Here is a 12,599-nt window from a genome sequence, read left to right on the forward strand (position 1 = left end):
TGACGGAAAGGTTGCAGAGGTTGTATCTGTCTGAACGCACAACACAACCAATGAGATGGCATGCGGAGCACTCAACAGATGGTGAGATCAGACATCCTTCATATGCAAAAGCGTGGAAGCATTTCCAATCAAAGTATCCCGACTTTGCGTATGAGAGAAGAAATGTCTACCTTGGATTATGTACTGATGGTTTCAGTCCGTTTGACAAGAGTGGAAGACAGTATTCTCTATGGCCCGTCATTCTTACACCATACAACCTACCCCCAAACTTGTGCTTGCGACGAGAGTTTTTGTTTCTCTCGATTCTCGTTCCCGGACCAGAGCATCCTAAGAGATCACTTGATGTGTTTCTTCAGCCACTAATATATGAGTTACAACAACTATGGGCTCAAGGTGCTAAAACATACGATGTTTCGTGTAAAGAAAACTTTCAAATGCGGGCAGTACTAATGTGGACAATAAGTGATTTTCCAGCATATGGTATGTTGTCTGGATGGACAACGCATGGAAGGCTATCATGTCCATATTGTCAAGATAACACTGAGGCTTTCCAACTAAAACACGGAAGGAAAACGTGTTGGTTTGACTGTCACAGGAGATTCCTACCACCTGATCATCCATATCGTAGGAGTAGGAATTTGTTTACGAAGAACAAGAGGGTGTTTGACAGTCCACCTCCGAAAATTTGTGGGAAAGATTTGAAGATACAACTAAGAGATTTTGGTGCAGAAAGGACGCCAGACGTCGGTGGACATGAGCGTTTTTCGGTAGATACTGTTGGAGAACTACATAACTGGCACAAAAAAGTATTTTCTGGGATCTGCCATACTGGGAGGATCATCTGCTAAGGCATAATTTAGATGTCATGCATATTGAGAAGAACTTTTTTGACAATCTCATGAACACGATCCTTAATGTTCAAGGTAAAACAAATGATAATTTGAAGTCAAGACTGGATTTAGTCGATATATGTGCTCGTTCAGAACTTCATGTTGATGAGAATGGTAGGGCTCCTTTTCCCATATACCGACTTGATGCAGAGGGAAAAGATGCGTTCTTTGATTGAATTTCAAACGATGTGGAATTTCCAGACGGTTACGCATCAAATTTGCGTAACTGTATCGACAGAAATGAAGGAAAGTTTACTGGCTTGAAAAGCCACGATTGCCATGTAATGATGCAGCGCCTCCTTCCATTCGCCTTCAAGGAATTATTACCACGAAATGGTCATGAAGCAATTGCAGGGATAAGTGGTTTCTTCCGCGATTTATGCACGAGATCAGTGACTCTTGAAGGTATTGAAAATTTGAAGACTAACATAGCCTTGATTCAGTGCAACCTTGAGAAGATATTTTCTCCCTCATTTTTTGATGTTATGGAGCATCTTGTTATTCACCTAGCAAGAGAATTGGAACTTGGTGGTCCTGTGCAGTATAGATGGATGTATCTGTATGAGCGATATATGTTCCATTTGAAGAAGATGGTGAAAAATTTAAGTAGGGTGGAAGGTTCTATAGTCGCACAGATGATCAATCAAGAAACTTCAAACTTTGCCGAGTACTACTTTCCAACAGAAGTCCATACCAAAAACAGAAGACCTGCATTGTGTAATCTGAGTTCCTACATACTTTTCTGGTGTGATTCAATTTAACATAACCCGATAAAATATCAAGAAGTATTCTGTTACACAAAATATAACATCGGTATACAGAAAATATCAAGATGTACGTATCTAATGTATATGTATAGCAACAATATTTAAGCACCAAGATGTAGTCACAACGGGAAACAAAACAATATAATATATATATATATATATATAAAAGTACAAAAATTTAGGACTCATACTGACCATTGTCCAATGGAATCAGTGTTGTCATGCTGCTGCTGCGGGAACTGTTTCTGCAATGATTTAGGTGAGAAAGGCAGATTTGGAAAAGGTTGATGATCAGCGGGAAAGAATGGGGAAGGATGATGATGTGACATGTAACTAGTACATGAAATGTTGTTATGGTCTTGTTCTTGGAACTGGAAATGATGATTCTGTTGTACTTGTTGTTGTCTTTGTTTTGGGCTATTGGTTTTCTCTCCTTCGGTTTCTCGGTATTTGTTGAGATAGACCTTTAACGGAGCCACGTAGTCTTCGAAACCGAGAGTTGTAATGGCCCAAATGATATCATCTCCATTGATGGTTTTCCTCTTCTCTCTTTGACACTTATCAGAAGCTTCACCAGTAACGAAACTGATGAACTCTGATACGCATTCTTGAACGGTTTCTTTGGCGTCTTTCGAGATCTTACCATTACCGGGAAGAACCTTTTTCATAATTCTTCCGACATTGGCAATTGGAAGAAACCGGTCTTGCTCTTTGTTGTTGTTATTGTTCTTCGAAGAAGGGCTTCCAAGATTTGTTTCGGCTACTCCAGGAGATTCATGATCCTCCTCAGGGTTTTCGTCAGTCATCTCTATCTTTCTTTATTTTTCTGAGACGTTAATATGTGATGGATCTGATTTTATGGTTAAGCTTAGTGCTTGAAACTAGGTAACTTGTCTATTAATGGATTTCTTACCAAATTTGGAACTCCCTGTGACTCGGTCTCTTTTTACTGGTGGGCAGAAAGAGATTAGATGGGTTAACCGGCTCTATTTAACGTATTATGCAGGATCCATAGTTTAATAACATCAACTCTAACCCGTTATTCCTGATGACAATGGGTTTTCTATAATTTGAAAGTAATCAATATATTTCTAAATTTTAAACTATTTCTGAAGTAGCAAAGAATACATTATTTTGTATAAAGCTTAACCAAACAATGGTAGAATAGAGATTGATTAGGCAATAGGCAGGAATCATAAACCATTGGTCCTCAGTTCGATTTCTGCCAAACAAAACTAAGGGGGGTTATTGCAACATTAATTTATGTGGAATTTGATGATTTTAATAGTTGAGAGGATTTTACAAGTTAACTAGATTTAACAAATTTTATCAAATACTTTTACATAGATTTTCATTACTTGTGTATAAAATTCTATTGATTGTTATTAACTTTTAAAGTAAAAAATTAATGGTGGTAGAAAAAAAAAGAAATAAAATCATTTCAATTAAAGCAATTCTTAAACAACTTTTAAAAAAAAATTTGTCACAAAAAAGATCTCAAGAAATAAAATGACCAACAAATTAATTTCTACTTCTTACTTTATAGATATATAAATAATATAAAAAAAATTATATAATTTCGAAATATATGTTTTAAATTTGAATTTTTGTAAAAAAAATTTGAATTATTATTTTTGAAATGTTTAATTAAAAAATACGAAAGTGCTTTTTAAAACTATTTTTACAATTTTTATTTTAAATTTTTAAATTTTTTTTTTAAGTTGTGAATTGTATTATGTTAAAATTGTGATTTGTATATTATTTCATTCTTCAATTTGAGTTTTTATATGTGAGTGTATTTTATTACTTTGATTTCAATAATCTTATGGGTATAGATGATATTCTCAAAGTTGAGTACTATGAGTAAAAACAAAGAAAATTTACATCCCAATAACAATAGATTTTAATAGAATCTTAAAATCAATGAAAACTAAATTTTTCCAATAACAAAGGATTTTGATTGGAATTTAAAAATCATCACTCTAATAACAATGGATTATATTTAGATTTTAAAAATTCACAAACCAATAAGAATAGAATCTCAAAATTTAATAACTCCTCTAGAATTTTTTGCCCGATAATTTATGTGGAATTTGATGATTTTAATAGTTGAGAGGATTTTACAAGTTAACTAGATTTAACAAATTTTATCAAATACTTTTACATAGATTTTCATTACTTGTGTATAAAATTCTATTGATTGTTATTAACTTTTAAAGTAAAAAATTAATGGTGGTAGAAAAAAAAAGAAATAAAATCATTTCAATTAAAGCAATTCTTAAACAACTTTTAAAAAAAAATTTGTCACAAAAAAGATCTCAAGAAATAAAATGACCAACAAATTAATTTCTACTTCTTACTTTATAGATATATAAATAATATAAAAAAAATTATATAATTTCGAAATATATGTTTTAAATTTGAATTTTTGTAAAAAAAATTTGAATTATTATTTTTGAAATGTTTAATTAAAAAATACGAAAGTGCTTTTTAAAACTATTTTTACAATTTTTATTTTAAATTTTTAAATTTTTTTTTTAAGTTGTGAATTGTATTATGTTAAAATTGTGATTTGTATATTATTTCATTCTTCAATTTGAGTTTTTATATGTGAGTGTATTTTATTACTTTGATTTCAATAATCTTATGGGTATAGATGATATTCTCAAAGTTGAGTACTATGAGTAAAAACAAAGAAAATTTACATCCCAATAACAATAGATTTTAATAGAATCTTAAAATCAATGAAAACTAAATTTTTCCAATAACAAAGGATTTTGATTGGAATTTAAAAATCATCACTCTAATAACAATGGATTATATTTAGATTTTAAAAATTCACAAACCAATAAGAATAGAATCTCAAAATTTAATAACTCCTCTAGAATTTTTTGCCCGATAACCCCCCCCCCCCCCCCCCCCCCCCCCCCCCCCCCCCCCAAAGCTACTACTGTTTGTTGAGACAAAGATTAGTAGACCTCATTCGAAAACCAAAAACATAGAGCCAAATTTGTCGTCGACATAATTTGCAGACGTAACTATTGATAAATAACATTGTTTGTAATGGACTAACCCGCATAACTCGTTATATCAGAGACCCTGTATTTCCATCTCCGCCAGCATTATGAATTTCCTCAGACCAAAATCTTCTTTCCTGTTTAATCTCTCTCTCTCAAACCTTTCAGGTGTAGAATCCAGATGCGAACTGTAACACCTTGATTTCTGATATATATGAAAATGCTCAAGAATTAATTTCGCTACTATGTCATTTTACCAACGTCACTACAAAGAAACAAGACCTTAACGACTACAGTATTAGTAGTTAGTTGGTCGTAATATGGGCATTACGACCAATTAACTTCGAAAATCGATTGATCGTTAGAAGCTGGTCGTAACTAATTATTAGAGGCACACTGGTCGTAATATTACGACTAGACGTATTAGTCGTACACTGGTTGTAACCTTACGACCAATTTACCTCTAATATCGATGTTTATTAGTCGTAAGGTAACGACCACTTTACATCGACTTTATATGTTCATTGGTCGTAAATTTGACCAACTTTATTTATTTATTTTTGAATTTTGAATTTATTTACGAATTTTATATATTAATTAAAATCAATATTTAAATTTAATTTGATTTAATTTTTAAAAAATTGATAAAATTAAAAGAAAATATCTAACATCCGTAAACATAATAATATCCATAATATAAAACATTCAAAATACAAATTAATTAAAACTGAAAAAAACTAAGCATTAAGGTTTATTTCGTCGAAGAAGTCGGATGATGTGCCGGAGGTAGAAGCTGATGGATCCGGCTGTCTGAGAAAGGTACTCCCGTAAGAGTTTCTAGACGCAAGGTTCCTAAGTCTCTTTCTACCGCCAGCCATAGCAATATCGTCATTCTGAAAAAAAAAACCAAAAAAAAAGATGATTATAAACAATTCAATTTTTTTATATAAAAATAATCTAAACATGTTCTAATTCCATCATAATCTAACTCCATCCTAATCTACTTCCATCCTAAACTAATTTCAAACCTAATCTAATCACCTAACTAACCACCTAAAACTAAAAAAAAAAAAAAAAACTTACCTAGAGAGAGAAGGGAAATCGTTGTTAGAGGGAAGAAAATGAGCAACCAAATGGCTTCGCGAGGTCCAAGTATATATAGAGTTTTGGTGTTACTCGTAAATGAGTTGTAATATTACGACCAATGAGAGACTAGCGGTCGTAAAGGAGATGTAAATTTACGACTGAGACCAAATAATATTACGACCAATTAGGGACTAAATATTTTTTTTATTTACGACCAATTAAGGACTAATAGTCGTAAAGAAGAATTAAAATTACGACCAATGTGGGACGACGTCCTTTACGACCAATTAGGGACCAATGTGGGAAGAATTAAGATTAGTCGTAACTGAGTCGTACTTTACGACTAATTAGCTTCGTTTTGTGTTTATACCCTAAAACCGAAACCCCAAACCCCAAACATCATAAGTTGTATACACTTCTAAACCCCAAAGTACAAAGATTTTTGTTTAAACTAAGTTCATATATAATTGAGCAAACATGAAAATAAGTTATATATTATTTGTAATGCAATACAAAGAGTTTAATAATATAATAAAACACAAACACTGTAACATAATCAAACTCAATCACTCGTCATCAGAAACATCATCCACTTCATCATTTTCTTCAAATTCATCTTCGTTGGCTTCGTCTGTTGCATCGTCTGGAAGTTCTTCATATCCCTGGTTGTGTGGATCAACAAGTAATATATCATTTGTAGCTTGCTCATGTACTTCTACTTCATTTACGGCATCTTCTTGTAAAGGCGGTTGTTCATCAGTCAAGATTCGGCCCCGAGGTGTAACTTTTATAGCGGCTAACCAAGATATTCCAGATTGTATGATCCTCGGGTATGGAATAAAACAAACTTGGTCTGCTTGAGATGCCAATATGTAGGGTTTAAATTTGTTGCACCTCTGTGTAGCATTTATATCAACAACTCCAAACTTGCTATACCGAACACCTCTATTGACGGTGGGGTCAAACTAGTCACATTTGAAGAGAACGCATTTCAGCTTCACCAGACCGGGGAACTCCACTTCGATGATCTCTTGTAAGATTCAAAAGAAATCAGTTTCACCTTTCACACATACTCCATAGTTCATTGTTGCTCGCCGACTTCCGTATTCGTAAGTGTGAAAAGTGTAGCCTCGTGTGAAATACATAGTTGCTGTGGTGACCTTAGCGACCGGACCTTGTATCAATTCGTGAAACCACTGAGGATAGAATGAATCATCATAATCAACCTGGATCATCAACATATATATATAAATATATAACTTCATTAATTATATAATAAATAACATTACGTTTGATAATAACTTAACCACGAATGTGCAACTACGTTTCTCGTAAATTGTTCGTTAATCAGATGGTAGCTTGTCGATGTAATTTAGTCGTACATTTACGACCACATTACGACTACCTGAAAGTGTGGTCGTAAATGCGAAGTTAGTTTACGACCAATTTACGACTAAACCTTTTAGTAGCAAAATTACGACGGACTTTAACATAGTTGTAAGTTAGACGTAACGTCGAAGTTAATTTACGACTACACATTTGTAGTCGTAAATGGTAGTCGTTACTCTCACGTTTTCTTGTAGTGCGTGCACTTATCTTTTCCGTCATACATCCATTTAGAATTCTAGAGTTAAACGTTCTTGAGCCGAAGTATTGGAAAGATGGTTATCTATCGAAAAGTGATTCACGATATCGTGCGAGAAAAAGTCATTTGGTGATTGTAGGTTCAGTAAACAATGATTTCGAACCTTCGAAAAGATAACGCACTATCCCATCCGAATGGGATGGATCGAAAGAGCAGACATAGATAGCCTATTAGCCGTGGACGGTTGAAGCGTTACATAAACATTCTCACTTCCAGTTACCTAAAGATAACAAAATACAACACCACAACAACACAAAAACTAATATGACCGGATTGAAGGTTCAATCTATCAAATATCACACATCCATGTGTAGTTGGTTTGATTTCTATTTAATTCTAGTTGTTCAAAATATTAATGAAAAAATATATTCATCACTATTATGTTCGGATTTGATTTTTTTTTCTAATTTGGTCCGTGTCAGTTTGATATAATTCCCCGACCCCGAGGCCAGCTCCATAGCAAGATGGCTTAAGCCTAACCGGTGGAAACCGGGTCCGACCGTTTGTTTCTATTAATCATAATTGGATCTCAAGTTCGGTTCGATTGAGCATCCGAATGAAATTAAAACCCGCCTTTGCTCAAGAGAACTCTCTGCGCACACAAAGATGAGAAATCCAAATTCAGTTTGAAGAACATCTCTCCAAAACAACAATGGAATGGCTAGAAACTCATTTCTCAAACTCGGCTCTCTCACGAACTCTTCACCCTTCGCGAATCTTCTCGATTCATGCATCAAATCCAAGCTACCACCAAACGACGTCCGCACCGTCCACGCTTCCATCATCAAATCCCCTTTCTCCAACGAAATCTTTATACACAACCGTCTCATCGACGCATACGCGAAACGCGGCTCGCTCCAGGACGCGCGCAAAGTGTTCGACGAAATGCCTCACCGAAACGTCTACACTTGGAACACTCTCGTGACGGCTTTAGCCAAGTTAGAGCTCTTAGACGAAGCCGAGACTCTCTTCCGCTCGATGCCTGAGCGTGACCAGTGCACTTGGAACTCCATGGTCTCCGGGTTCGCTCAGCGCAATAGGTGCGAAGAGGCGTTGCGTTATCTCGCTTCGATGCATAAAGAAGGCTTCTCGCTGAACGAATATAGTTTAGCTAGTGGTCTAAGCGCTTGCTCTAGCTTGAGCGATGTGAACAGAGGCGTACAGATACATTCTTTGATCGCAAAGTCTCCTCCTTTGCTCTCTGATGTTCATATAGGCTCTGCTCTCGTTGACATGTATTCTAAATGCGGACACGTGGATGAAGCTCAGCAGTGTTTTGACGAGTTGTGTGGTTATAGAAACGTCGTCACTTGGAATAGTTTGATTACTTGTTACGAACAGAACGGTCCCGTGGAGGAAGCTCTCAGCGTTTTCAATTTAATGTTGAGATCTGGTTTTGAGCCTGATGAGGTTACGTTAGCGAGCGTGATCAGCGCGTGCGCGAGCCTGTCCGCGCTCAAAGTCGGCCGGGAAGTTCACGGACGTGTTGCTAAAGACGTTAAGTTACGGAACGATATAATCCTAAGCAACGCCTTTGTTGATATGTACGCAAAGTGTGGAAGAGTAAAAGAAGCTAGGATCGTGTTCGACAGCATGCCTATCAGAAACGCGATCGCCGAAACGTCGATGATCAGCGGCTACGCTATGGCTGCGAGCACCAAGGCTGCTAGGCTGATGTTCACCAAGATGAGGGAGAGGAATGTCGTTTCGTGGAACGCGCTCATCGCCGGGTACACGCAGAACGGGGAGAACGAAGAAGCTCTCGGTCTGTTTCGTCTGTTGAAGAGGGAGTCGGTATCCCCGACGCACTATACCTTTGCTAATATCCTCAAAGCGTGTGCGGATCTCGCGGAGTTGCATCTAGGCATGCAGGCTCATGTGCACGTGTTGAAGCACGGGTTTAAGTTTCGATCCGGGGAAGAAACTGATATATTCGTTGGCAACTCGTTGATAGATATGTATGTGAAATGCGGCTGCGTGGAAGATGGTTATCTCGTGTTTAGGAAGATGGTGGAGAGAGACCGCGTCTCCTGGAACGCGATGATTATCGGATTCGCGCAGAACGGGTATGGAAACGAGGCGCTTGAGTTGTTCAGAGAGATGCTTGGTGGTTCTGGGGAAAAGCCAGATCACATTACAATGATTGGTGTTCTCTCCGCGTGTGGACACGCTGGATTAGTCGACGAAGGGCGGCGTTACTTTTCGTCCATGGCCCGAGACTTCGGTGTGGCTCCTCTGAGGGATCACTACACTTGCATGGTTGATTTACTCGGCCGAGCTGGGTTTCTCGAAGAAGCGAAGAGTATGATCGAGGAGGAGATGCCTATGGAGCCAGATTCGGTTATATGGGGCTCTTTGCTCGGTGCTTGTAAAGTTCATAGGAACATCACGTTAGGTAAGTACGTTGCGGAGAAGCTTCTTGAAGTAGAGACGTCGTCGAACTCGGGACCGTATGTTCTTCTTTCTAACATGTACGCTGAGAATGGACAATGGGAGGATGTGATGAATGTAAGGAAGTCTATGAGGAGAGAAGGAGTCACGAAGCAGCCAGGTTTTAGTTGGATAGAGATACAAGGACGTTCTCATGTTTTCATGGTTAAAGATAAAAGACATCCTCGCAAAAAGCAGATACACTCGCTTCTTGATGTTCTGATAGCAGAGATGAGACAGGAACATGCTGAAACAGGACCACTCTCCTCTGAGGAAATGGATTATTCATCTAGTATTCTTTGGGAAACTGCCATGTGAGTCCCTTTTGTTTTTTTTTTGTTGAAAATTCAAAGAAATAGAATTGTGAATTCAATTTTGGGATACCAGTTTTCAAATTTACTTTTAAATAATAATCATTTTCATAAATACCTTAAATTTATGATAAAAAAATAAATTAATTGTTCTAAATCATTTATAAATGTTTATGAATAATTTGTAGAACATCTATAGCCGTAAACAATAATCACTAAACCATTTTTGATTGAGTATATTTTTTAGAAAGTGGCAATCAATTTAGGTGGAATTATAGAGTCAATGGAAATATTTTTTTTTGCATTAATACACTTTCTTTCACAGTTGTAAGTAAATTGAACATTTGAACAAACTTATAAAGCCAACGTTTTGCAGATAAAAGACATTATTTGTTACCACATCTAAACAAGAGTACTTTTGAAACTTCTTTGTGAACATCTACACCTCAGAATCACATAGGAAACAAACCTGTAGAGCAAGACAAAACACAGCATGATGACAACGTTTCTCCATCTGTTTTCCTCGCAATACCTTTCTTCTTTCAGCAGACCCTCCTCGGTCATCAAACACTTTCCGATTCCATACTCCAAACACTTGCTCGACTTAGAGAACTCGTTTATCAAAAAACCTTCAAAAGGGTACTTGAACAGAGAGATGTAGTGCATGAAAATCCAGTACCCAGGGATCTCATTCTTCGATATGAAGTATCCGGAGAAGAGAAAGAAGGAGCCCATCACACCGGAAATCACCGAGTTCCCGACGATGAAGTTAGGAACCAGTGCGCTAAAGCACACAACCACCGAGTTGGCTGTGTAGAGGATCAACCAGATTAGTAGCAAAAAGTGCAAGAAAGCCATGAAGCTAGGGTTCAGCCCCACCAGCCAGTACACTGGGACTGAAAACAGAATCGCTAGAATGAGCAGAAACGGCAAGTAAACAAGCCCGTTCGCGACGGCGTAGGAAGAAACTCTGTAGCTTCCACTTGAGGTCTCCTTCATGAGAATCTCTCTCTCTTGCAGAAATATAGGGAGCGCCTCTATCGTTGAAGTAAGCAGGAATGTCAATATGAACGCGAAGAGTCCCACTCTCTCTCGCGCGCCTTTCAAATCGTCCTTGAGATTGTGAAAAATCAGACCTAGAACAATCCCTGAGCCTAGCATCTGAACCGTCCTGCAAGCAAAGAGCTCCTTGGTTCTGAAAATGTTCTTGGAGAATCTATGAGTGAGTATCATAGTCTCTCCAAGCCTCGAATTCGCGAAATCTCTTGTGAATTCTTTACCTATCTTCATGGTTCCTACGTCGGCGACCTTTGATTGTTGAAACAGCTGCTGTAGCGTGAACTTGCCGCTTCTCCCCTCGCCTTGTGATGTTGGGACATGAGCCACTACTAGTCTTCTGCTTTGCTGTAGCCTCTGGTGCTTAGTGATGGCTTCGATCGACTCGATGGCGAATTCGACTATATTCTCATGGAGAGGATGCTGCAGACCGTTTGATCTTAAGTAGACGCCGAGCTGATCCACCGAGCCTTGGTTCAGCGTCGAGCCGTTAGCCAACAGAAGAACGGAATTGAACAGTTTGACTATACGAAAACCCGGCTGGTGGATGGTTAGAACTATGGTCCGGCCTCTTGTCTCAGCCATGAGCTTGAGCATGTCTATGATCTGAAGAGCAGAAGTGCTGTCGAGACCAGAGGTCGGCTCATCGAGAATCAGAACCTTGGGGTCGTGAATAGCTTCAACTCCTATAGAGACGCGGCGTCTCTCACCACCCGATATTCCTCTGAGGCTGTCATCTCCCACACGAGCCGTGGCTACAGCTTCGAGTCCAAGCTCACGCACCAACGACTTAACACGTGTTTTCAGCTCCTCTGCGGGTAGCTTTAACCGCAGCTTGGCGCTGAACAAAAGCGTTTCCTCCACCGTGAGCAGAGGAAACAGAGTGTCCTTCTGCGTGACGTAACCGGAGATTTTCTTGAAATTGGCTCTGTCGACCGGTCTCTGATTGACGATAACCGAACCGGTTTGAGGGATGAGTCTTCCAGCTAGAATTTCGAGCAGAGAAGACTTCCCTGCCCCACTTGGACCAACGATGGCGAGAATCTCCCACGGTTTGGCTCTGCAGGTCACTCCTTTTAGTACATGCTTGACTTTCTTGTAGGTTCCATCCTCAAGCTTAACCGGTTGGTCAGCTTCCAGAACCGGCTTCCTTGTAAAGATTCCGAAAGGATTAACATTAATCTTCCGCTCAGTGATGTTGTAATCAATATCTAGAGCTTCGATCTCACATCCTTCCTTCTCCATTGTTGAAGCTTTTGCACTCTCTTTTTCTCTCTGAGTCTCCAATGCTTGAGAGAAAGGACAAGTAATAAGTACAATAGCAATTATTTGTCCTACGTAGTTATTCTTCTAATTGTTTTTATTACTAATAATAAAACTTTTGATAAGTATTGTGT

General features: G+C 37.9%; 3 protein-coding genes across 3 annotated transcripts; 1 reads left to right on the top strand and 2 right to left on the bottom strand.

Annotated features, from left to right (window-relative positions):
• Window positions 1-1,542: 1,542 nt before the first annotated feature.
• On the bottom strand, window positions 1,543-2,495 carry LOC106386523 (nuclear transcription factor Y subunit B-7). The gene has a single exon (XM_013826352.3). It carries the CDS (start codon window positions 2,461-2,463, stop codon window positions 1,843-1,845), a length of 621 nt encoding a protein of 206 aa, XP_013681806.1. The 5' UTR covers window positions 2,464-2,495; the 3' UTR covers window positions 1,543-1,842.
• Window positions 2,496-7,831: 5,336 nt separating this feature from the next.
• LOC106389402 (pentatricopeptide repeat-containing protein At2g13600) lies at window positions 7,832-10,280 on the top strand. The gene has a single exon (XM_013829639.3). It carries the CDS (start codon window positions 8,063-8,065, stop codon window positions 10,151-10,153), a length of 2,091 nt encoding a protein of 696 aa, XP_013685093.1. The 5' UTR covers window positions 7,832-8,062; the 3' UTR covers window positions 10,154-10,280.
• Window positions 10,281-10,423: 143 nt separating this feature from the next.
• On the bottom strand, window positions 10,424-12,598 carry LOC106389403 (ABC transporter G family member 5-like). The gene has a single exon (XM_048751133.1). It carries the CDS (start codon window positions 12,445-12,447, stop codon window positions 10,549-10,551), a length of 1,899 nt encoding a protein of 632 aa, XP_048607090.1. The 5' UTR covers window positions 12,448-12,598; the 3' UTR covers window positions 10,424-10,548.
• Window position 12,599: the final 1 nt, after the last annotated feature.

This window comes from Brassica napus, chromosome C3 (assembly GCF_020379485.1).
Source record: "Brassica napus cultivar Da-Ae chromosome C3, Da-Ae, whole genome shotgun sequence".
Classification (NCBI taxonomy): domain Eukaryota; kingdom Viridiplantae; phylum Streptophyta; class Magnoliopsida; order Brassicales; family Brassicaceae; genus Brassica; species Brassica napus.

What these genes read in the sequence shown, in the direction of transcription:
- LOC106386523 (XM_013826352.3), bottom strand. Translation starts at nt 2,463, where the DNA reads ATGACTGACGAAAACCCTGAGGAGGATCATGAATCTCCTGGAGTAGCC.
- LOC106389402 (XM_013829639.3), top strand. Translation starts at nt 8,063, where the DNA reads ATGGCTAGAAACTCATTTCTCAAACTCGGCTCTCTCACGAACTCTTCA.
- LOC106389403 (XM_048751133.1), bottom strand. Translation starts at nt 12,447, where the DNA reads ATGGAGAAGGAAGGATGTGAGATCGAAGCTCTAGATATTGATTACAAC.